Source organism: Myxocyprinus asiaticus, chromosome 34 (genome assembly GCF_019703515.2).
Source record: "Myxocyprinus asiaticus isolate MX2 ecotype Aquarium Trade chromosome 34, UBuf_Myxa_2, whole genome shotgun sequence".
NCBI lineage: Eukaryota > Metazoa > Chordata > Actinopteri > Cypriniformes > Catostomidae > Myxocyprinus > Myxocyprinus asiaticus.
This window is the reverse complement of record NC_059377.1, coordinates 35,516,554-35,538,942: the sequence shown is the minus strand read 5'-3', so window position 1 is coordinate 35,538,942 and position 22,389 is coordinate 35,516,554. Positions and strand designations below refer to the sequence as shown.

At 37.1% G+C, this 22,389-nt stretch overlaps 1 protein-coding gene across 1 annotated transcript; it reads left to right on the top strand.

Moving 5' to 3' along the window:
- Positions 1 to 1,343: 1,343 nt before the first annotated feature.
- On the top strand, positions 1,344 to 21,640 carry LOC127425613 (sorting nexin-27-like). The gene is made up of 13 exons (XM_051671784.1): positions 1,344 to 2,008; positions 10,318 to 10,549; positions 12,414 to 12,606; positions 12,870 to 12,934; positions 13,044 to 13,148; positions 13,323 to 13,401; positions 14,069 to 14,232; positions 16,018 to 16,107; positions 17,114 to 17,263; positions 17,544 to 17,672; positions 18,642 to 18,701; positions 18,791 to 18,839; positions 20,786 to 21,640. The coding sequence occupies exons 1-13, from the start codon at positions 1,683 to 1,685 to the stop codon at positions 20,851 to 20,853; spliced, it is 1,710 nt and encodes a 569-aa protein (XP_051527744.1). The 5' UTR covers positions 1,344 to 1,682; the 3' UTR covers positions 20,854 to 21,640.
- The last annotated feature ends 749 nt before the right edge of the window (positions 21,641 to 22,389 follow it).

The window sequence follows — 22,389 nt, the reverse complement described above, 5'->3', positions numbered from 1 at the left end:
TTTATGATGACACTGACACAGCTGCAAAGATGGGTATATAAAAGAGTAATAATGGGCAAAAAAATGATAAGAGAGGCAGATTTTACTTTGGGCAGATGTGTGAATGGCTTTCGCTGCTGATGGCACATGAGATTATTTGAGTAGATTTTGTTCCTTTTGTAGACTAATTAAACAAACAAACAAAAATCGCATGACATGGTCTTGCACACCAATGTGTTCATGTTGAATACTGACTGAAAAATGTAAACAAAGTAGTAGGTGGAGTTTCAGGTCACACCTAACGATGACCTGGACCAATGGCAGCAAGAAGGTGTTTAGCAGCCGGTTAGAAGTTTTTCTAAAAGTTCACCCAAACGAGCTGTACCGAACCACCGAAACAAATGCAAAAACACCTTCTTTTTGGCCAGATTTTGTTTTAAATGACATCATAACCATTCATTCTTCGATTTCATATAAAATATATCTGGGCCTTTAAGTAATAGTTCACCCAAAAATGAAAATTCTATTAATTATTAGAATAATTGTGCAGAACACAAACAGAGATTTTTATAAGAATATTTCAGCTCTGTAGGTCCTCACAATGCAAGTGAATGGGTGCCAAACTTTTGAAGCTTCAAAAATCACATAGGTAACCGATATGACTCCAGTGGTTAAATCAATGTCTTCAGAAGTGATTTGATAGGTGTGGGTGAGAAACAGATCAAAATGTAAGTCCTTTTTTACTATAAATTCTCCTCCCTGCTCAGTCTATCTCCACTTTCACATTCATCTTCTTCTTGTTATTGGTTGACATTCTTCATGAATACGCCCCTACAGGGCAGGGAAAAGTAGATTTAAATATTGGTCTGTTTCTCACCTACACCAATCATATCGCTTCTGAAGATAAGGATTTAACCACTGGATTCTTATGGATTACTTTTATGCTGCCTTCATGTGCTTTTTGGAGCATCAAAAATTTGGCACCCATTCACTTGCATTGTATGGACCTACAGAGCAAAGATATTTTTCTAAAAATCTTCATTTCAAAAGCAAAAGATTGTCACACATTTATGATGGCAAATGGAATGTTATATGCTCCTTTTTTAGACACAAGGGAGCAGAAAAGATCCATATAAATGCACAATAAAGAAATAAAATAATATCAAATAATAATAATATCAAATAAATATATAGTTTTTAAATAAATAAAATTAACATTTAATAAAATAAAAAAGTACATCAATAAAACAAATAAGTATAAAATAAATAGCAATACCATAAAATAAAGCATAAAACACATAGATTGCCATTTAAATGGGTGGAAAGACACAACTTTTATTATATTAATATAATTATATAATTAGCATGTCACTTGCACCAGTCTAAAAATGTACAATTCGTAGTCCTTATATAACTTTTTTTGTTAGTTTGTTAGCATTTGTGGTTCAATACATAACACTTTCTTACTTTTAACTCTGCCTTGCAAACGCCATATATAAATGACATAATTCACAAAACAAACTGATACAAACCAAAAGAGTCCTCTGGGCCTCTCTGAAGGGCCCAGTCTGAACACAGTCTGTAAAGGAAAGTGAAAGAAGTCTTGTGAATGTTGGGCAGCTCAAGCGATTTCTGGCCTGTTGTTTTGAAGGTTCAGGCTTACGGGAGAAGAGGGGGGGTGAGGGTTAAAATCCGAGTTAAAGATGGCGGAAATCGAGGGAGATGAGACTACTCGGCCCGCTTCTCCGTCGCTGCTACTCCCAGCGTCCCGCGTTAACGGATCCGAGATGGTCGGGTCCAGTTCTGGCAGCCAGACGCCGACCATGGTGACTTCGGGTCCGCGGATGGTTCAGATTGTAAAGTCAGAATCTGGTTACGGATTCAACGTCCGCGGTCAAGTGAGTGAAGGCGGCCAGCTGCGGAGTATTAACGGGGAGCTTTACGCTCCTCTCCAGCATGTCAGCGCCGTGTTACCTGGGGGTGCGGCGGACCGGGCCGGTATCGTGAAAGGAGACAGAATATTAGAAGTGTAAGTTGTTTATTTCGAACTTTATTTTCATTTTAGCTGTCAGTCCGTTACAATGTATCAATCTCTCCCAGCGTTCTAACGTAGTTGTTACACTCACTTGTTACAGTCTACATTGTAACATTGTAGCGGTTTGATATATTGTTATCCGTGAAGACCGTGTTCTTTACGCTGTTTTAACACACATAACAATCTAGCACAGTGGTCTGTTGACATGTTGAAGCTTTCTTGGCCCTGCATGCCAACACTTCCCCGCTACGACAGTAAATAGATCATTATTATGTAAGAGGATATATATGTTCCACAAAACGATCATTGGTGTATTCAGACATTCCTGTTTGCTGTATGTGATCAACATTGCATCATCCTTGAAGCGGAGAAAACTGCTCTTAATATGTCTTGTATAAATATAAAAGTGTCTCGCGCTCAATGACTTGTTGATGTTCCACAAAGATGCATGATCAATGATATACATATGTGATATATTCAGCCTTGTGCTTTCTTATTGATCACGGCAGCTAATGGATGTATTGTTTTACATGTTAACATCCAAAATAGCTCTTCTAGAGATGGATAACGTCAGCAGTAAGCTATCTTAGCCTGGAAAGTTCACTTGACTGATACTTTAAAAAAAAAGAGTGTATTATGCTATACAGAGCTCCAGACTAAAACATTTTTTACTCAGGAGCCATTGGCTCCTTAACTGAAACATTAAGGAGCCAAATGGCTGTTTCTAGTCGGCAAATCATACAATTGCTCGATTTAGATTGTTGTTCAGAAACAAGATGGAAAACATAAGAAAAGTCAGTTGATAACCCATTAATCTGAGGTTTAATAAACAGTATATATTGTTGAGAAGATACATACATTTGCATTCTCCTTTTGTTTCATCAATGTTCACGCCCCTTTCATAATTTATAAAAATATAATAGATACATTTTTACTTATTTTTATTTAGTACTGCCCTTCAGAATCTACATAAGCAGATATTTACATAAAGCATAGTATGCATATAGTAGTGTGTTGCCTTCTTGAGCATCAATGAATGTTTGCACCTTGTGTAATAGTTGTGTATGAGTCCATTCAGTTGGGACAAATGCTGGGACTGTGGTGAGGGACTTGTAATTATAAAGAAGCCCAACATACACAAGGACTTCTTATTTTGAAATGTCTGTGCTCCCAATTGTGAACACACTGACGGATGATTCGCAGAGAAAGTGACTCTGATTCAAACTGCTGTTTGTGACCATTTTAGTCACAGTCTGGAGCCCTGCTATATACAGGAAATTAGCTGTTTAATTTACATGGTTCACTGAATTGAGCCACTATGTCAACACTGAAAACAGTTATTAGACAACATCAGTACAGTAATGATGGTCCTGCTTCAGTGAGTGTTTTGCAGACCCTCTGGATTTTGTGCTAATTTATACGATTTCTGTGTTTTTTGAGCCAAGCCATTGATCATAATAAGATGTATCTCACAAAGCCTGTCAAGAACATGTACAGGTGATATTTCACCTCAAAGTACAAAAAAAGTTAATAAATAAAATATAGGCCGATTTGATTCTTGCATTGTAACATAACTTTAATGACAATCACCCTCTAATCTCATTATTGTAATGTGAAATTTAAAATCATATATGAGTGTATTATATACAGTACTGTGCAAAAGTCTTAGGCACATAAGATGTTTAGCAAAAGCTTTTGTCTTAAGATGGTTATTTATATCTTCAGCTTTAGTGTGTCAATAGGAAATATAAATGTTTGATTCCCAAACATTCCTTTTGCAAATAGAAATGATTAGAATAGAAGAACAGGGAGCCCTGCAACAGATGTCATGACATCATGTCAGTCTGAGATTACATAAAGAGACAGAAGCAATTGAGACAGCCTAAATAGATAGAAGAACTGTGGCGAATTCTCCAATAAGCTTTGAACATCCTATCTGCCAACAACCAAGAAAAACTGTGTCCAGGAGTACCTAGGAGAATTGGTGCTGTTTTAAAGGCAAAGGTGGTCACACCGAATATTGATTTAGCTTTTTTATGTTTATTAGACTTTGTATGACATTAAGTGATAAATGAAAACTATTTATGTCATTATTTTTGAAGACATCCTCACTAAGCAACATTTTTCACAAGTGCCTAAAACTATTGCACAGTACTGTACATTTTTTATTTAAATTATGGTAGTATTTATTGTACTGCCTTTTAATTTATGTGAATTTTGATAAATATAATCAAATGGTCCAGGATGAATTACAGTAATGAGAATCTATGTGAATTATAAGTGCATGATTATGACAAAAATAATAATAGTCGATTATTTCCCTTGATATTGTCATTTTAATTCATTTCAATTTATACAATTTACATGAAATAATGCTTATTTTGGGTGGATCAACTCCATGGCATAAATTTGTTTTTATGTAGACTATACATCTGAAACAAACTGAGAACTGCTTATGGATTACTTTATAGCTGTTTTATCAATAAATGAAGATGGTCCCTTGGGGCTTTTAACAGGGCTGAGAAACTAAATTCGAATTTTTCCCTGAAATATTATCAAAATGCTAATTATATCGGGGTAATCTACAAGACATCTGATTTTTAAATCGACATTGTCTCCTACGTCCACAGGAAGGTGCCACAAATAAATATAAACCAATCAGCACCGTGTCGTGGTGTTTATTTATTTGCAAAGAACAAATGTGCATAAAATGATAGTCAAAAGATTTACCCAGTTCATACTCTCAAATATTAGGTACAAAAAGTAAACGCTTCTATAGACAGTTTTATGTTAACTTAATGTTGCACAGTAGCCTATACCAGTGTCAAAGTACTACCACGGACTCAAGATTCATAATACCGGCGGTACCACCGTGTTTTTCATTAAATACATTTGTATGTACATACCTATTGCTTATGCAGCAAGACACTGATAACAGAGCAAGGCATAGTCAAAACACAACCATTTTCGGTGGCTGTTCACTCCAAATGCTACTGTCTTTTTATGCAAGTATGAGCTAGACGGATGTCTTTGACTGTTGCATCGTGTCCCGCAGTTTTTTCAGCATCTCATGCAGTAACAATGCATTTCTAGACGGCGTGGCGATTTAAAATGAAATTCAACCTTTAAAACGGTTGTCGAATTTCGAATTTTTATTTGACAACCTTACAGAACCTTAATAGTCAATTTCACAAAACAAACTGGTATTAAATTTTGAATAAATTATACACAAAAGTGAGCAATGGACTTGTGATTGATTACAGTGCTCAACTGCTGCAAAAAAACATGTTAAATAAAAAATTTAATAAAAATGTACGCAACATGAGAATCGATGTGGACTGCTATAATTGACACTTCTCATGATCAGTTAATTGTGGAAGTTGTAATTGTAATCTCAATTATTTATTAGATTAATTGTGCAGTCCTAATGAGAATCTTCAATGAGAATTACAAACAAACTCAAAAGTGAGAAGTGCTTAAATTTCATTCATTTATTTCACAATGCAAGCAATCTTAATGGTCCTAAAAGTAGTTTTTATTTAGGCTACTTTAAACAATTTAATAAACAATTAAGAATTTCTTATTTTCTTTTGATTTTGGGATGTAATATGACCTGGACATGTTTTCCTAAGGTTCACCCAATTACTCTTGGAGTTGTGCTGGGCAACATGATCTGTGTTATAGACATGAGTATGATCAGGGTGTCTCATGGGAAGATAAAGTGTTACCATTATGGAAGTTGATTCAACAAAATGTGCTTGCGGTGTAGTTCTTCATAATGTTAGTTCCTGTTGATGGTGTTCTGTTGTTGGTTTCAGTCAATCCATTTTCCCAGACAGTCCTTCTCACCTGAACTCAATGCACTATCATCTCATTTGTGTGTAGTAGATAAACTCCTGTCTTGTGTATGTAAACAAAGAGACCATTCATCATAGTGTCACCGTTCTTGTACTGCTCGCTACTAGTGTCAGGGCACTACAAGTGAAAATGCTATTTTTGTTTTTACAGTCTCTTACAGTGCATCCGGAAAGTATTCACAGCGCTTCACTTTTTCCACATTTTGTTATGTTACAGCCTTATTCCAAAATGGATTAAATTCATTATTTTCCTCAAAATTCTACAAACAATACCCCATAATGGCAACGTGAAAGAAGTTTTTTTGAAATCTTTGCAAATTTATTAAAAATAAAAAACGAAAAATATCACATGTACATAAGTATTCACAGCCTTTGCTCAATACTTTGTTGAAGCACCTTTGGCACCAATTACAGCCTCTAGTCTTTTTGAGTATGATGCTACAAGCTTGGCACACCTATTTTTGGGCAGTTTCTCCCATTCTTCTTTGCAGGACCTCTCAAGCTCCATCAGGTTGGATGGGGAGCGTCGGTGCACAGCCATTTTCAGATCTCTCCAGAGATGTTCAATCGGGTTCAAGTCTGGGCTCTGGCTGGGCCACTCAAGGACATTCACAGAGTTGTCCCGGAGCCACTCCTTTGTTATCTTGGCTATGTGCTTAGGGTCGTTGTGCTGTTGGAAGATGAACCTTCGCCCCAGTCTGAGGTCCAGAGCGCTCTGGAGCAGGTTTTCATCAAGGATGTCTCTGTACATTGCTGCATTCATCTTTCCCTCGATCCCGACTAGTCTCCCAGTTCCTGCTGCTGAAAAACATCCCCACAGCATGATGCTGCCACCACCATGCTTCACTGTAGGAATGGTATTGGTCAGGTGATGAGTGGTGCCTGGTTTCCTCCAGATATGACGCTTGCCATTCAGGCCGAAGAGTTCAATCTTTGCTTCTCATGGTCTGAGAATCCTTCAGGTGCCTTTTGGCAAACTCCAGGCGGGCTGTCATTTGCCTTTTACTGAGGAGTGGCTTCTGTCTGGCCACTCTACCATACAGGCCTGATTGGTGGAGTGCTGCAGAGATGGTTGTTCTTCTGGAAGGTTCTCCTCTCTCCACAGAGAAATGCTGGAGCTCTGTCAGAGTGACCATCGGGTTCTTGGTCACCTCCCTGACTAAGGCCCTTCTCCCCCGATCGCTCAGTTTGGCCAGGCGGCCAGCTCTAGGAAGAGTCCGATGGTTCCAAACTTCTTCCATTTACGGATGATGGAGGCCACTGTGCTCATTGGGACCTTCAATGCTGCAGAGATTTTTCTGTACCCTTCCCCAGATCTGTGCCTCGATACAATCCTGTCTCAGAGGTCTACAGACAATTCCTTGGACTTCATGGCTTGGTTTGTGCTCTGACATGCACTGTTAACTGTAGGACCTTATATAGACAGTTGTGTGCCTTTCCAAATCATGTCCAATCAACTGAATTTACCACAGGTGGACTCCAATCAATTTGTAGAAACATCTCAAGGATGATCAGTGGAAACAGGATGCACCTGAGCTCAATTTTGAGTGTCATGGCAAAGGCTGTGAATACTTATGTACATGTGATTTCTTTCATTTTTTATTTTTAATAAATTTGCAAAGATTTCAAACAAACTTCTTTCATGTTGTCATTATGGGGTATTGTTTGTAGAATTTTGAGGAAAATAATGAATTTAATCCATTTTGGAATAAGGCTGTAACATAACAAAATGTGGAAAAAGTGAAGCGCTGTGAATACTTTCCGGATGCACTGTATAATGAATTCCATCGGGAATTCATGTTTTATTCAGTATTATCTGAAACCACACCATAGTCTTTCTTGTCACTCACTGTATTCTTTGAAGTGTAAAACTTGATATTTATTCACAATTACTTTTAGCTGTATACACAATAATTTACTAGATTAGTTGTTGCTAAATGTATACAACGTCTTCATATTACATTCATTGAAAATGTTAAGAAAACATTTAATAAAGCATCCCTGAAATTAAGGAAGGAACTGCAAAGGACTGATAATAAACCTGTGATTAGCATGGAGGTTCACTCAAAATTGCTCTGGCTGAAGTTGATTCAAACATGATCAATGGTCCCATGTGTTTAAAATGAGTTTTCCTAACTAGAAATTACTAAATAATCTCAACTCAAACATTTTGTGTAGAAAGAACCTTGTTTAATTGTGTAAAACCAACAAAATTAGATGTCAATGTAACTTAATATGTTTTTTCTTTATGTACTAATTAGTGAAAGTGAATGTTAGCATGCTAAATACTCAATATTCATGTAGTCCCAACTCAGATGGATTAAGTAAACTTCCATTTAACGCACTTAAATGGATAGAACACAATGAAATCAAGTTGTGATAAACTGTTCTACAATTTTGTTGTTTTAGTTCATTTTAATTAAGTTAACTGAACAAGCAGCAAAAATAATTTTTTTATGTTCTTTCTTCAAGCATAGGTTAAGTTTACTTTAACATAGAGATTTAACCTTTTGACTTTTACGTCTGCCCTGTACGTGAACTTCAGATTTGACATCCAATCACAAACCTTTGTTTATTGCTGATTTTGTTAAATAGGAACAGAATTAGTGGCAGAGCCTATCTCTTCATATCTGTTAATTAATGGATATTGATGGCCCATCATAGGCAAAAATGATCATTTTGTGATAATGCAGTTTTGTGTCATTCTTGCATGAAATAGGATTGCGATATTTGCTTGGAGGAAGCATCTGCATTGCAATTTGGGCTTTAGTGATATCCTAATAGGAATTGTGACATTTTGTTTCACTCTTTTACAATAAATGAACTGTAGTGTGGAACCTCTGTCGGATAAGTGTTCAGATTTTTTTTGTAATACCTAAAAGTGTAATCTTCCCAAGGCTGTTTCCTGAGAAACTCCTTTAAGGAAGGAGTGGGTTAAATTATGAGTGTTTGGCTGTTTTCTGTACAGTCTTGGGTGAGCTTCTCCCCTGTACATTGTTCAATAAAATAAGAAAACACATATGAAATTGTTTCTTTAAAAAGACAACATCCAAAATGTGTTTTATTCTGTCTCTTTTTTTAAAAACGATAACTGTACTTCCCATCTGAAAATGAGAAGTTGGGCCACTTATCAGGAAATCATGCCTTGTTTGCAGTCATTAGATGGTCATGTGAATGTCATATTGCACAACAGTTTGTTCCTGTTCCAAACTCATTAGACAGCACGTTCAAGTCATTGCGCATGAGATTTTACATTGAATTGGATTCAATTTCAACGTTATGGCCTAGATGCTAGAAATGGCTAATAAATTGTTAATAAAAAGTGTGAGATGCGCGATAACGCCTGATTCACACATATTCCGTGAGCAGGGCATGAGCTGCACATTTTGTTTTCAGCACCCATACTAACAGATTACAGCCTTTACTTTGCGTGCGCTTAGCTGAGCAGCTCTGGGTGCGGTTAAAAAATACAAAAAAACAGGAGATTATAGAAAAGACACAAAAGCAAGTTAAAAAAAATTAAACCGAACCTACAATACATTCTGCATTCAAACAAACACAAAATTTAAAAAAACAACCTTAACCAATCATGACAAAGTACGCTGAAAAAAAGTGCACGCGACTGCTCGCCGTTGCCGTTGGAACCTAGATATTTGGGTTTTTTTTTGCTGTGCACAGACACCGCTCTCTCTCGCAGAAGAGACGCAACCGCGTTGCTCACGCGCCGCTAATGCCTCGCTCACGGAGTATGTGTGAATCGGGCATAATGCAGTAAAATGTCAGAGTCCCATCTATGGAAAGCTACACATTAGTTTTCACTCCATTATTTGTCCTTTTAAAAAACCTATTAAATTGTAAAATCATAAAATCCCTTTCTTTCATTTGTATATCACCTTTTTGTGTAGCCAAAACAAAACTAACTTGAATTTGGTTCTACAGTATTATGGGGATGTTGCACTGAACACAGTGTTTTAAACAAGAATCAGCTTGTTTAATGATCATCTGCCTGTTCAGCCATAGAGGAGGTTTGTCTGACAGCTCTCCATCTATCTGTCTCTATTGGTCGCTTTTGCATCCCCTCATGAAATATACCTCCCTCCATCTGTTGCCTTGTTTATGAATTAGTGATGGTGGAAATAAGTGAATAAGTGATGGACAGATGGCATGTGCTGTGTGTGTCGGGGTTGATGGCTCACATGTGTGCATATGCAAACAATGATTTATAACTATGTTGAGGTCCCATTGACCCTTAAGCTTTATAAACTGAAACCCCGCAAACCCGTGTGAAATAAAAAAGAATGCCTTCAAAATTGATATCATAACCACAGACAGCATACACTATGGCTGCCAAATTTGGAAGGCGCTAGCTATTGCAAATGCTTTATTTTTATGTTTCATAATATTTCACCCCCAAAACATGACCAGTTTTCTTAATCTCTCCTGCAGTAATGGTGTGAGCGTGGAGGGGGCGACACACAAGCAGGTGGTGGATCTGATTAGGGCGGGAGAGAGGGAGCTGATGTTGACCGTACTCTCCGTGCCGGCACAGGAAGCTGACGGGCTTGATGCCGGTGAAGAAGGCTCTGCATCGTCTAATTACGACTACGGCGACAAGCAGGCAGTCCCCATTTCAATCCCTACATACAAACATGTGGAACAGCACTCTGAGAAATTTGTGGTGAGTTCGGCATGGGACACAGTTGTTGTAGTTATGTGGTTTAGCTGTTAAGTCTCAATGCTTTGTAAAAAATATTTACGAACATGTGTCAACAATACCAATTTAATTCTGCTGATTGGGCCACAACCAATCATGATCTTCACAGGATCAGTTAAAGCATAAAGCCTGAAAGAGCTTTGATCAGATTTGCAGAAAAGAAAAAGAAAAACAATAGAGGTTGTAGTTGTAAGATACTCAAAACTGGTCATTTGCAAATGTATGAAAAGTAAAAAGCTTTCCACCACATTTAGTTCATCTATGGCAAGAGGATGAAAATAATGAGCTTGTTTACCAGTAAGCCGTTTACTTAGAGAAAGCTGCTTAAAGGCATAGTTCTCCTAAAAATGAATTCTCTCATTCACGTACCCTGATGCCATCCTAGATGTGTATGTCTGTCTTTCTTCAGCAGAACACAAATTAAGATTTTTAGGAGATAGAGCTCTGTCAGGTCCTTATAATGGAAGTACACGGGTGCCAGCACTTTGACGGTCCAAAAGTCATATTTAGGCAGCATTAAGGTAATCCATGTGACTCCAGTCGATCAGTGAATGTCTTCTAAAGCAAATCGATATGTTTGTGTAAGAAACAAGTGGATAATTACAATGTTTTTAACTTAAGGGCTCTGAAGCTGTTTGAAATGGCCGAACTCTTGCGTAATGTTTGTTCTTCTGTTGTAAATAAGCGTTGCTTCCAAATTCTTGCGTGAACTCGCCGACATGCTTACGTCACGCTTCGCGTCAGCTGCTGGCAGGAAGCGCTTTTTAAAAGTAAATAACATTTTAATTATCGATTTATTTTTTACACAAACTTATCAGTTTGCTTTAGAAGACATTCACTGATCGACTGGAGTTGCATGGATTAATTTATTGCTGCCTAAATGTGATTTTTGGTCTATAAAAGTGCTGGCACCTGTGTACATCCATCACAAGGACCTGACAGAGCTCTATCTTCTTTGTGTTCTGCTGAAGAAAGACAGTCATAAACATCTGGGATGGCATCAGGGTAAGTGAATAATGACAGAATTTTGAACTATTCCTTTAAGACTCAAAATTGGCATGTGCATTTACACGCACTGTGTTATCGGGTTTCTCTTCACCCCACCCCCCACAAATAACTTCAAAACAACTTCGAAAAATATACTTCACAAATGATGTATATTTAATTCAATTAAATCCTTGTTGTCAAAGTGTACAAAGTTTTTTATTGAAATTAACATAACAGAGTACATAGTGGGATTCCAGAAGTAAAAATCCCATTCATTTTCTCCATAGGTGAACTGATTTTTAATGATTATTGCTTATAAATCTTTAAAGACAGACCTACTTTGAACTCTAAGGTTGTTAGTCAATGGTATATGCCTCTGTTAAAGCCGTCAGTCGTGTTGTTTTGTGTTTAATAGAAGAACATCTGTTGAAGAACTACACTACCCATGTAGTGTAATCGCATCAAACCAGCTCTAAAGCGATCACATTATTCAGTTTGTATGATGCAAACGATTTGGTCTCTCTACACTCTCAGACTGCTTTTGTATTTGCAAATATTTGAATATTTTGCAATTAAATTAAAATGTATTGTTTCTACACTTATTATCAACAACTTTAAATAGTTGTTGCAGAGTGGTGGTGGCGTAGTTGACTAAAGCACTGAACTGGTAAGCAGAAGGTCGTTGGTTCGATCCCCACAGCCACCACCATTGTGTCCTTGAGCAAAGCACTTAACTCCAGATTGCTCCAGGGGGATTGTCCCTGTAATAAGGGCACTATAAGTTTTGTGATGACTATTTTTGAAACGTGTTTCTAGTGAGCTCTTTCTCTTTCTGTCTTAGGTCTTTAACGTGTACATGTCAGGCAGACAGCTGTGCTCAAAACGTTACCGGGAGTTTGCAATACTTAATCAAAACCTGAAGAGAGAGTTTTCTAACTTTACTTTCCCAAAGCTACCGGGGAAATGGCCCTTCTCTCTGTCTGAACAGCAGCTGGACACGCGCAGGAGGGGACTGGAGGAGTATCTGGAGAGAGGTTTACTCCTTTATGATTCTTACATAATGCTTTATTTTTCTGATTTCTATGCACATGATTTATATTGCTTCAGGCATGTTTTTGTTTAGTCATCTCTCTATGCACATATGCAATAAACCCCTTGGGAGTGGTTTTGTACACTTGTTTTTCTTTATAGAGAGTCACAGAGAGTTTATGGTTGATGCATTATATATGATATCATGTTATAAGCATGATTGTTATAAATATATATTCTGTCTCTTTCATTCTCTATTTCTCCTTAGTGTGCTCAGTGCGTGTCATCGGTGAGAGTGACATTATGCAAGAATTTTTGTCTGAATCAAATGAAGTATGTATGTGTGTGCAAATACTGAATGCATTTTGCATTAATATTTAGTATGAAATAAAGCTAGTTTGCTCAACAACTCTTATGGTTTCAATGTGTTGTTGTGTTAAAGAACCACAACGGTGTAACGGATGTCGAGTTACGGATAGTGCTACCTGATAAAACCACAGTCTCCGTGAGGGTCCGGAAAAACAGCACCACTGACCAGGTTTACCAGGTAAAACCTCACCTTTTATGCATTCATGCATCAATATCCACTCAACAACTCTATATTCATGCAGCACAGTCTGAATATGCTGAAACTCAACTCAAACACCTCAGTGGCCTTTACCTGTGAGATAAACAAAGGGTCATTTTAGTGAAAAGTTTCCTTTTTTGCTCTCTTTTTCAGGCTCTGGTCATGAAAATTGGAATGGACAGCATCGTGGCCAGTTACTTTGCACTCTTTGAGGTTATTAACCACTCCTTTGGTGAGCAATCTCTCAATCTTTCTTTTAAGTGTGTGTTTTTCTTAATCAGTTGAAACTTGAAAGGAAGAAGCAAAAAAATTATCACTATCATGAACAATTCAACTTTATAATCCATTTCAATCAGCCAACCAAACAAACATTAAGTAAAGTTTGACCCGGTTGACAAGCTTAGATAAGGTGCGATTAAAGACATTTTGAAGAGATTTTGCTCTGTTTTTCTGTAAATATTAAAGGTGGTCTATTTATTGTTAATATATATACATTGTATTAAATACATGAAGATTTACTGTAGTCTTGTTTGACTTTTTTGTTCAATTCACTCTTTCTAAAAATGTGCCATGATAACCGTTGTTTCCACCTAAATCCAATGGGTACTACAGTTACTGTTACTACAATAAAACAGTAACTTAGAATTAGCCACAAAAGAATGACAATGAAAGCTTAATTTCCTGTTTGAAGCAGATCCCATATAATTGTTTTTATTTGATTTTATTTATGGCATTTTAGCAAACTATGGTTCTGCTTTATGAAAATACCAAAAATCCCTGAGACTCTGAGAGCCAAAAAGAATGGAATTTTTTTTAAAGGAATACTTTACCAGTTAAAAAATGTTTGCACTCTATTTCTATCTTTCTCTTTGTCTCACTTTGTGCATCCCTTTTCACAGTGCGTAAATTGGCTCCTAATGAGTTCCCACACAAGCTGTATGTTCAGAACTACACATCAGCAGTGCCTGGGACATGTCTAACAGTACGCAAGTGGCTCTTCAGCACAGAGGAAGAGGAGCTGCTGCGGGACAACCCCCTGGCCCTGCACTACTGCTTTCATCAGGTCAGTCCTATCAGCTTTAGATAAGTATGGCACTGTTCACTTCATTGTCCGCTTAGTCTAGTTAGATCTGGTTCTACTTCATTCTACAATTTTGAAGCTTTTTGTTTTCCCTAAAGTACACTTATAGGTCTCTATTTTCATGAGTGCGCAAAGTGCAGAGCAACGCGCTACGACCGTGTGCATCGTCTTATCCAATTTTCGTGAGAGAGCTCATTCTACGCGCAATTTTCGTGTCAGCACAAATGGGTGTGGGAGTGTTTGCACTACTGTGGGAGAAGGTGTGCAAACTGTGGGTGTATTGTATGCAAATGAAGTGCTGCAAAGCGCAATATGCTATTTTCCTAAGAATTTGGTCATTGTGCTAAGACGTTTTAATACCACCTCTTAACTCAGCACAAAGTCCAAATTCAGTTCCTGCATTTGCAGTTTGGAGATTTCACCAGCAGCTGGTAATAAAGTTCATGTCCTAATTCTGAAAGTACAGAACATCAAATGATGTCCTTGATGATCGCTGTTGAAGCTGTTTCGTTTGTTGAATCAAAAAATTATGAGATTTGTGTTACATTTTCTAGAGGTCAGGGTTTATTTTTTCACATTTATTTATTTATTTCAAATTTTCTCCCCTTTTCTCCCCAATTGGCATGCCCAATTCCCAATGCGCTCTAAGTCCTCATGGTGGCGTAGTGACTCGAATCTCAGTTGCCTCTGCGTCTGAGACAGTCAATCCGCGCATCTTATCATGTGGCTTGTTGAGCGCGTTACCGCGGAGACCTAGCACGTGTGGAGGCTCACACTATTCTCCGTGGCATCCACGCACAACTCGCCACACGCCCCACCGAGAACGAACCACATTATAGTGACCACGAGGAGGTTAACTCAACGTGACTCTACCCACCCAATTAGTTATAATGGACGGAGATGGACCCAATTAGCGCATTGCGTGCGCAATTTTGCCAAACTCACTTTTGCCTACACTTGGCGCACGCTTGACTTTTTTAAATACCAAAACTTGATGGCCATGCCCATTGACTTTGCGCTTATGAGTTAACGCATTGCCCTGCGCTTAGCGCTTGCGTGCTTAAAATAGGGCCCATAATGTTAGTCAAGGTTTCTTATGCCAATTACCCTCTTTCTGACCCTTGGAAGAGCTTTATTGGCTACTGTATCTTTAGAAATTCTGTATGCAAATTACCTCTAGGGGAGGATTGGAAATGGTGCCTTGAAGTGTGAATATTGACGTATGTTTACATGGCACATTGAAGACAAAAGAGCAAGGAAACTCATGTTTTCCATGATATGTCCTCTTTTAACTAGATAAATTAATAAAATGAATAAATAAAAATAGTTACAGTACTGTCGCAAGGTTTTAGATTATAGCCCTTAACTGCTGCTCTCAATTTTGATTGGAATAAAGGAAATAACGCGTGTACAGAATCGTTTGTGCAGAACATTTAACACTGAGTCTTGCAAACACAACCAATAAACGCAAACACTTTTCACAATTTACAGTAAATAAAAACCATAAACACAGCTAGTGGACTTTGTACAGCTAACAAAGTGTCAGGTTAATGCATTATCTAATACTGCACATCCTTGTTTACTGTCACTTTTCATTTTGTTTGCTATATTTGCATAGGTGAATTTAGATAAGATGCCTTCATTTGTAGCCTGAAAATATATCACTGGCTTGCATTCAGATTTGACTTACCCCAAACTTAACCTCAAATGATCATATCAGTTAATGCCGATCATCTTCTGCTTTCTAATTTTTTCTCTTTTGTTCAGGCACAGGATGATGTGAAGAAGGGATTCATTAAAGCAGAAGATAAGGCGTACCAGCTGCAGAAGTTAGCAGAACAGAGGAAGATGGCAATGGTCTCATCTTTTAGCTGTTGTAGAATTTTAAACCGACCTGGTTTTAAATATTATACCGCTATTAATATATCTGAAATATAAAATGCTTATATTTAATATAATAAGTAATATATAAATAAAATAGTAATATATTTAATAAAATAAATATAATTTATATTAAATAACTAATTAAAAATTAAATGATAAAATATATATTGGTTATAGCCCAAATGTAATTGTAAAAACATTGTATTTATTAATTTATTGGAAAAAAAAAATATTTATATTAAATATGAAATGCTGTTGTTCGTTTTATGTTCTGTTCAGATTTTACAAGTATTATTGTGGGAATTCCACAAAACCTGTCAAGAACATGTCCAGGTCACATTACACCAGTAAATCAAAATTAAAAATAAATAATATTTTGCTTAAAGAAAATGAAGCCTATTTTTAGGATGATTATTATTTTTATTTTTTTTTTTGCATTGAGACATTATTTTCATGACAATGAATTACAGTATCCCACCCAAATTCATTATCATAATGAAAAAAGTCTAATATTAGTCTTATACAATTCTTATATTATTTAAATTGGAAAGTCATTATACATCATAGTAGACTTTAATTTATGCTCGTTTAAATAAAAAAAATAGTAGTACAGTATTATGTTATTGTATTGCATTAATTACTAGAAAAATTACTGCAGTACAGAAATGAGAATTACAAGGAAAAAAGTCAAGTAAAACATCCAGAAGCAGTTTGGGGGGGATGTGCTTGATTGTCATGAAAATAATGTTACAATGGAAATTCTAATCTTGATTATAAAAATAGGCTTCATTTTTTGTCGTCTCAAAATATTTTTATTATTTTTGGGGGGTGAAATGTGACCTAGACAGATAAAACTGAAGAAACAAGGCAAACGTTACACTTTTTGTCATGCGACAAAGTCTGTTAATAATATGGAATGTAAATGAACACGGACTGTTTTGTTCAACACAAAATAAACAGAACGTTCTCTCTGTTTCAGTATCTGAGTCTTCTGCGCTCATGTGAGGGGTATAACGAGGTGATGTTCCCTCACTGTGCATGTGACTCACGGAGGAAAGGTCATGTGATCACAGCCGTCAGCATGAAGCATTTCAAACTGCACGCCTGCACGGAGGATGGCACTTTGGAGGTGGGCGGGACTAACTTGACTGAATGTGTGTGCAGGAATGATTGGTTGTGAGCCATCAATATTATATTTACAGTGATATGACGTAGGTATATGTGACACCATCAAAGTAAAATGATACCCATAGAGGGCAACTTTTTTATCAGTGTATATAGTGTCGAAGTTTAGAAGGTTTAGATTGCCTGTATGTATATATGAGAACATTTTATCACAGAACGAGGAGAGGGCTTGCTTGATTTTAGTGTGTTTGTGTGTAGTAACCCTCTGTCTCTGGCACACACAGAATCAGGTGATTGTCTTTGAATGGTCAGAGATGCAGAGATGGGACACAGATGAGGAGGGTATGGCCTTCTGCTTTGAGTACGTGCGAGGGGAGAAGAAACCTCGCTGGGTCAAAATATTCACTCCTTATGTAAGTCGCATGCATACATATTAAAGGGATAGTTCACCCAAAAATGAAAATTCTGTCATTATTTACTAACCCTCATGCTATCCCTTATGTGTATAACTTTTTCTTCTGCAGAACACAAACAAAGATTTTTAGAAGAAAATCTCAGTTCTGTAGGTCCATACAATGCAAGTGAATGGTGACCAGACCTTTAAAGCTTCAGCAATCACATAAAGGCAGAAAAAAGTAATCCATATGACTCCAGTGGTTAAATCTATGTCTTTAGGAGCAAAATGATGTGAGTGAGAAACGGATCAACATTGAAGTTCTTTTTTGCTATAACTCTCCACTTTCACTTTCACATTCTGAAAGTGAGAGTGAAGATTTATAGTTTAAAAAAGGATTTAAATATTGATCTGTTTCTCACCAAAGTGATTCCATGAGTCATATGGATTACTTTTATGCTGTTTTTATGTGATTTGTGGAGGTTCAAAGATCTGGCCACGGTTCCCTTGCATTGTGAGATATTCTTCTAAAAATCTTTGTGTTCTGCAGAAGAAAGTCATACACGTATGGGATGGCGTGAGGGTGCGTTCCAAACACGTACGACTTTCTTTATTCCATGGAACACAAAAGGAAATGTGAGGCAGTATGCAAGCCTCAGTCACCCATCACTTTCATTGCACTTATCTTTTTTTTTTTCATACAAAGAAAGTGAATGGTGACTGAGAATCTCCTTTTGTGTTGCATGGTAGAAAGAAAGTCACATATTTGGAAAAACATGAAGGATGTAAATTACGACAAAATTTTATCTGTGGGTTAACTATGCCTTTCAGTCTGAAACAATTCCCAGAATAATAGATTGTTAAAAACAGTTTGCAAAAAATTTAGAGAGAGAATGTATCAGTGCTCCATTAGCTACCCATTCAATTATTTTGAAAACAGAAATAAGCCAGTAATGCTCTGACTATGTGTATATGTGCTTTCTCTCAGTTTAACTACATGCATGAGTGCTTTGAGAGGATATTCTGTGAGCTCAAATGGAGGAAAGAGGTATTTGTTAACATACACACATTTCAGCCTTTGTTTTTGTACCTTTTTTGTTGTTTGTTGCTAATGTGTTTCTTTTGGAAATTTTACAGGTTGAAGAAGAGGCCTCGGACAAAGACAATAAGAACTGTAGTAATAATGGTAAGAACAAAACCCATAACCCTCTCAATCTCTCTCTCTCACACACACACACACACACTCTTAAAGTACACATTTATGGGTTTACTCATGTGACGTACATATACTCGCACAGAAACCTGAAATACTGGTTTAATTCTTACCTCACATACACTGGAGTGTGAATATGAACTCGCATGTCATGCATGTGATACTCATTTGAACAGTCAGTGAATAAAATGAACACTGCACCTTCTCGAAAGGTCAAACTATGGAAATGTATTCCTTCTATTATGTAAAACAAAACACAGGAAATGCATTGATTTAAATGCACTGTATTATATCACTGGTTAGAAAATACGCCTAATGAAGATGGTGAATATGCTTATTATTGAACATTTTTCATTTTGCAAATACAGTATATAACCACTATATTTCTTATACAATAGAGGGTTTTATAGAAGCATGTGTTTAGGGTTACATACATTTCTACGGAGCCCCTAAGAGGACAGGGCAGGAATTCTTCTCTGAAATAGTTTTGCATGCCCTCGCAATAAATTGACCATGTTTTACTACAGTAACCATATTTTAACCATGATATTCGTAGTGAAACCATAGGGATAATGCAGGAAAACTAAAACTATGGTAAAAATCCTAATTTTGTGGTTATGGTTTTACTATACAAATACCATAGTTTAACTATGGTTTTACTAAAGTAATACCATGAATTTACTATATGTAACCATGACAGTTCCATGTTTTTTTGTTTTTTGGCAGAAATATGGAATCGGGCAACTATTTCTGGAACTATTTGGCAGAAATATGGTTTTACTATAGTAATATTGTTACAAACCTTATTCCGAGGGAAAGCAGTACTGTTGCGAGGGAAAGCAGTACTTTTGCGAGGGAAAGCAGTACTTTTGCGAGGGCACGCAATAAAGGGTACGTTAAACTTTTGCGAGCGAAAGCAGTACCGTTGCAAGGGCACACAAAACTTATTGCGAGGGAAAGCAAAACTTATTGCGAGGGCACGCAAAACTATTGCGAGGGAAAGCAACACTATTTCAAGGGCATGCAAAACTTATTGCGAGGGAAAGCAATACTGTTGCGAGGGCACACAAAACTTATTGCGAGGGCACGCAAAACTTATTGCGAGGGAAAGCAACACTATTTCGAGGGCAAGCAAAACTTAATGCGAGGGAAAGCAATACTGTTGCGAGGGCACGCAAAACTTTTGCGAGGGAAAGCAACACTATTTCGAGGGCAAGCAAAACTTAATGCGAGGGAAAGCAATACTGTTGCGAGGGCACGCAAAACTTTTGCGAGGGAAAGCAACACTATTTCGAGGGCACGCAAAACTTATTGCGAGGGAAAGCAATACTATTGGAAGGGCACGCAAAACTTATTGCTTGGGCATGCAAACTTATTGTGAGGGCAGGCAAAACTTATTGCAAGGGCACACAAAACTATTTCTGGAAAAAAGAGGGTTTCCGTACTTTTCTGTACTGAATTGAGGAAATTACATTTTCTTTGTTTAAAAATTTAAGGTTTACACAGTAAAAAAACAAACAAACAGGTATCTTAGATTTTATACTGGTCCTATTGGTGCAGATTCAGTATCACACAAAAAGTTTTAAGTTAATATCATTGTAGAACTACCCAATTCTCAAGCATATTTGTCACCTGTGATTAATTTATTATTTAAATAAATTTCTTCATTTTATATAAATAATTTAGGATAAATCACTACTAGAGTACTAATAAAAGTACTAATCTTTTCTTTTGGGGTAAAACTTTTTTTTTTACAGTGAAAAACATTACTTGCACATTTAAAACATCCCAAAAGAAGGCAGAATTCATAAATCCATACAAAAAAAAAAAACTTTCATTAACACAATTTCATTATAAACGTAACTACAAAAATAAAAAACATGCACCAATACACAAACGAAACATCTCTTGTTTTGCAGATTACCTCTCCCCACTGGAGCAACAGAAGGGATGGCGCCACCTAGGGGGTGAGATTGCCACTTCTTAAAACTCCTCTCTAAATCCCCCGTGAAACTGCATAAATGGCGCGGGATTATCAAACCATAGAAGACCACCATAACGACCATGTTACCACGGCAACACCCCAGCAACGCCATACCATCCACGTTTCCACTGAGACAAAATTGTGCCTTTTCAGACGCAGAGCGTTCCATATGGCAGCCACGTCACCATGGCAACACAAAAGGCCATTATGATCATGACGAGATAGACGCATAATAAGTTACCAGGCCGTTTCAGCCAGATTAAAAGCACCAATGGGATCTGCTGTCATTTTATCAACTTGAACACAAGTGCATGTAAAAAACGCATAGGACAAGACCTAGAGATCTTCCATGCCATTGGTTCAGGAGACAGGCTCTTCTTACTTTCAACTGGTTGGAATTTCATGAGCATGAGTCTCTTAACAGGGCAGCACAGTAAAAAAACAATACTTTGTGATTTGGAATGGCAGCCACTATCACAATGGTTAAAGAAATATTAATATACTGTATATGAGAAGAGGAAAGCCATGCCTTAAAACATAGAAAGTAAATTAGTGGAATAGCAAGGTTACCAGACGAATGATTAGTATGGGAGTTCTTTTAGGGGAAAGATGGCATTTTCCCAGTATTGCTGACTAAAATAAACTTGTATAGGGAACACTTTTAAATTTATTTTTAAATAAAACGAAATTAGGAGTAAACAAGTATGTGGGGGCAGTGACATGGGAGCTTTGTGTTTGTGTGTATGATTGTGCATTTAAGGATCAAGTAAAAAAAAAAAAAAAAAAAAAAGAGTAAAGATTACAGACATTTTGCGTTAATTTAAGTGTAGTTTTTGCAAGCTACCTGTAGGGGGCGTCCCATGAAAACAAAAAGGCTTATATATTTGAGCCATACTCATTCAGGTCAGTATGTGGGTTTGAAAGTGAGACAGTTTAATTGTATTTTGACTGCAGAGGGAACATGGCTGTACCGTAACTGTGTTTGTTTTAGTGTTATTTATCGTCAAAGAACGAGTGTAGCGGCTTGCCCGGGCTCAGTCAGTTATCCTGGTTCAGTAGCATACCTGCTGATACGATCTGTAAAAATAAAGAGAAATTCAAGGGATAGACTGAGAATATTGTGATCTCAGAAGAGTTTTCCTAACATGACCTGAGGCAGTGAGGGGCCATTTGTCTCGATTCATTTATAAATTTCCCATATTGTGCTTAAATAACCTATTTTTTCAGGGTTATTTCTTTATGTTTGACATCTTTCTTTTTGTACCACCCCCCAAAGATCTCATCCTAGAATCGCCCCTGTTTAACAGTACTGTTTCTTAACAAACATGTATGTTTAATGTAAACCAGTAGCTTTCACATTCCATTCCAGCACAATACTGCGAGAAATCCACGCATACGCATCAAAACGCCCTGATCAGTGAATGAGAATGTTTTTGTGTGTGCCTCCATCAGATTGCTGTCTGGTTAGAGTAAAGGCTCCCTTTACGACAGCATAGTAGCAAACATTATCTTTGGTCTAAAACCTATTTACAAATTCAA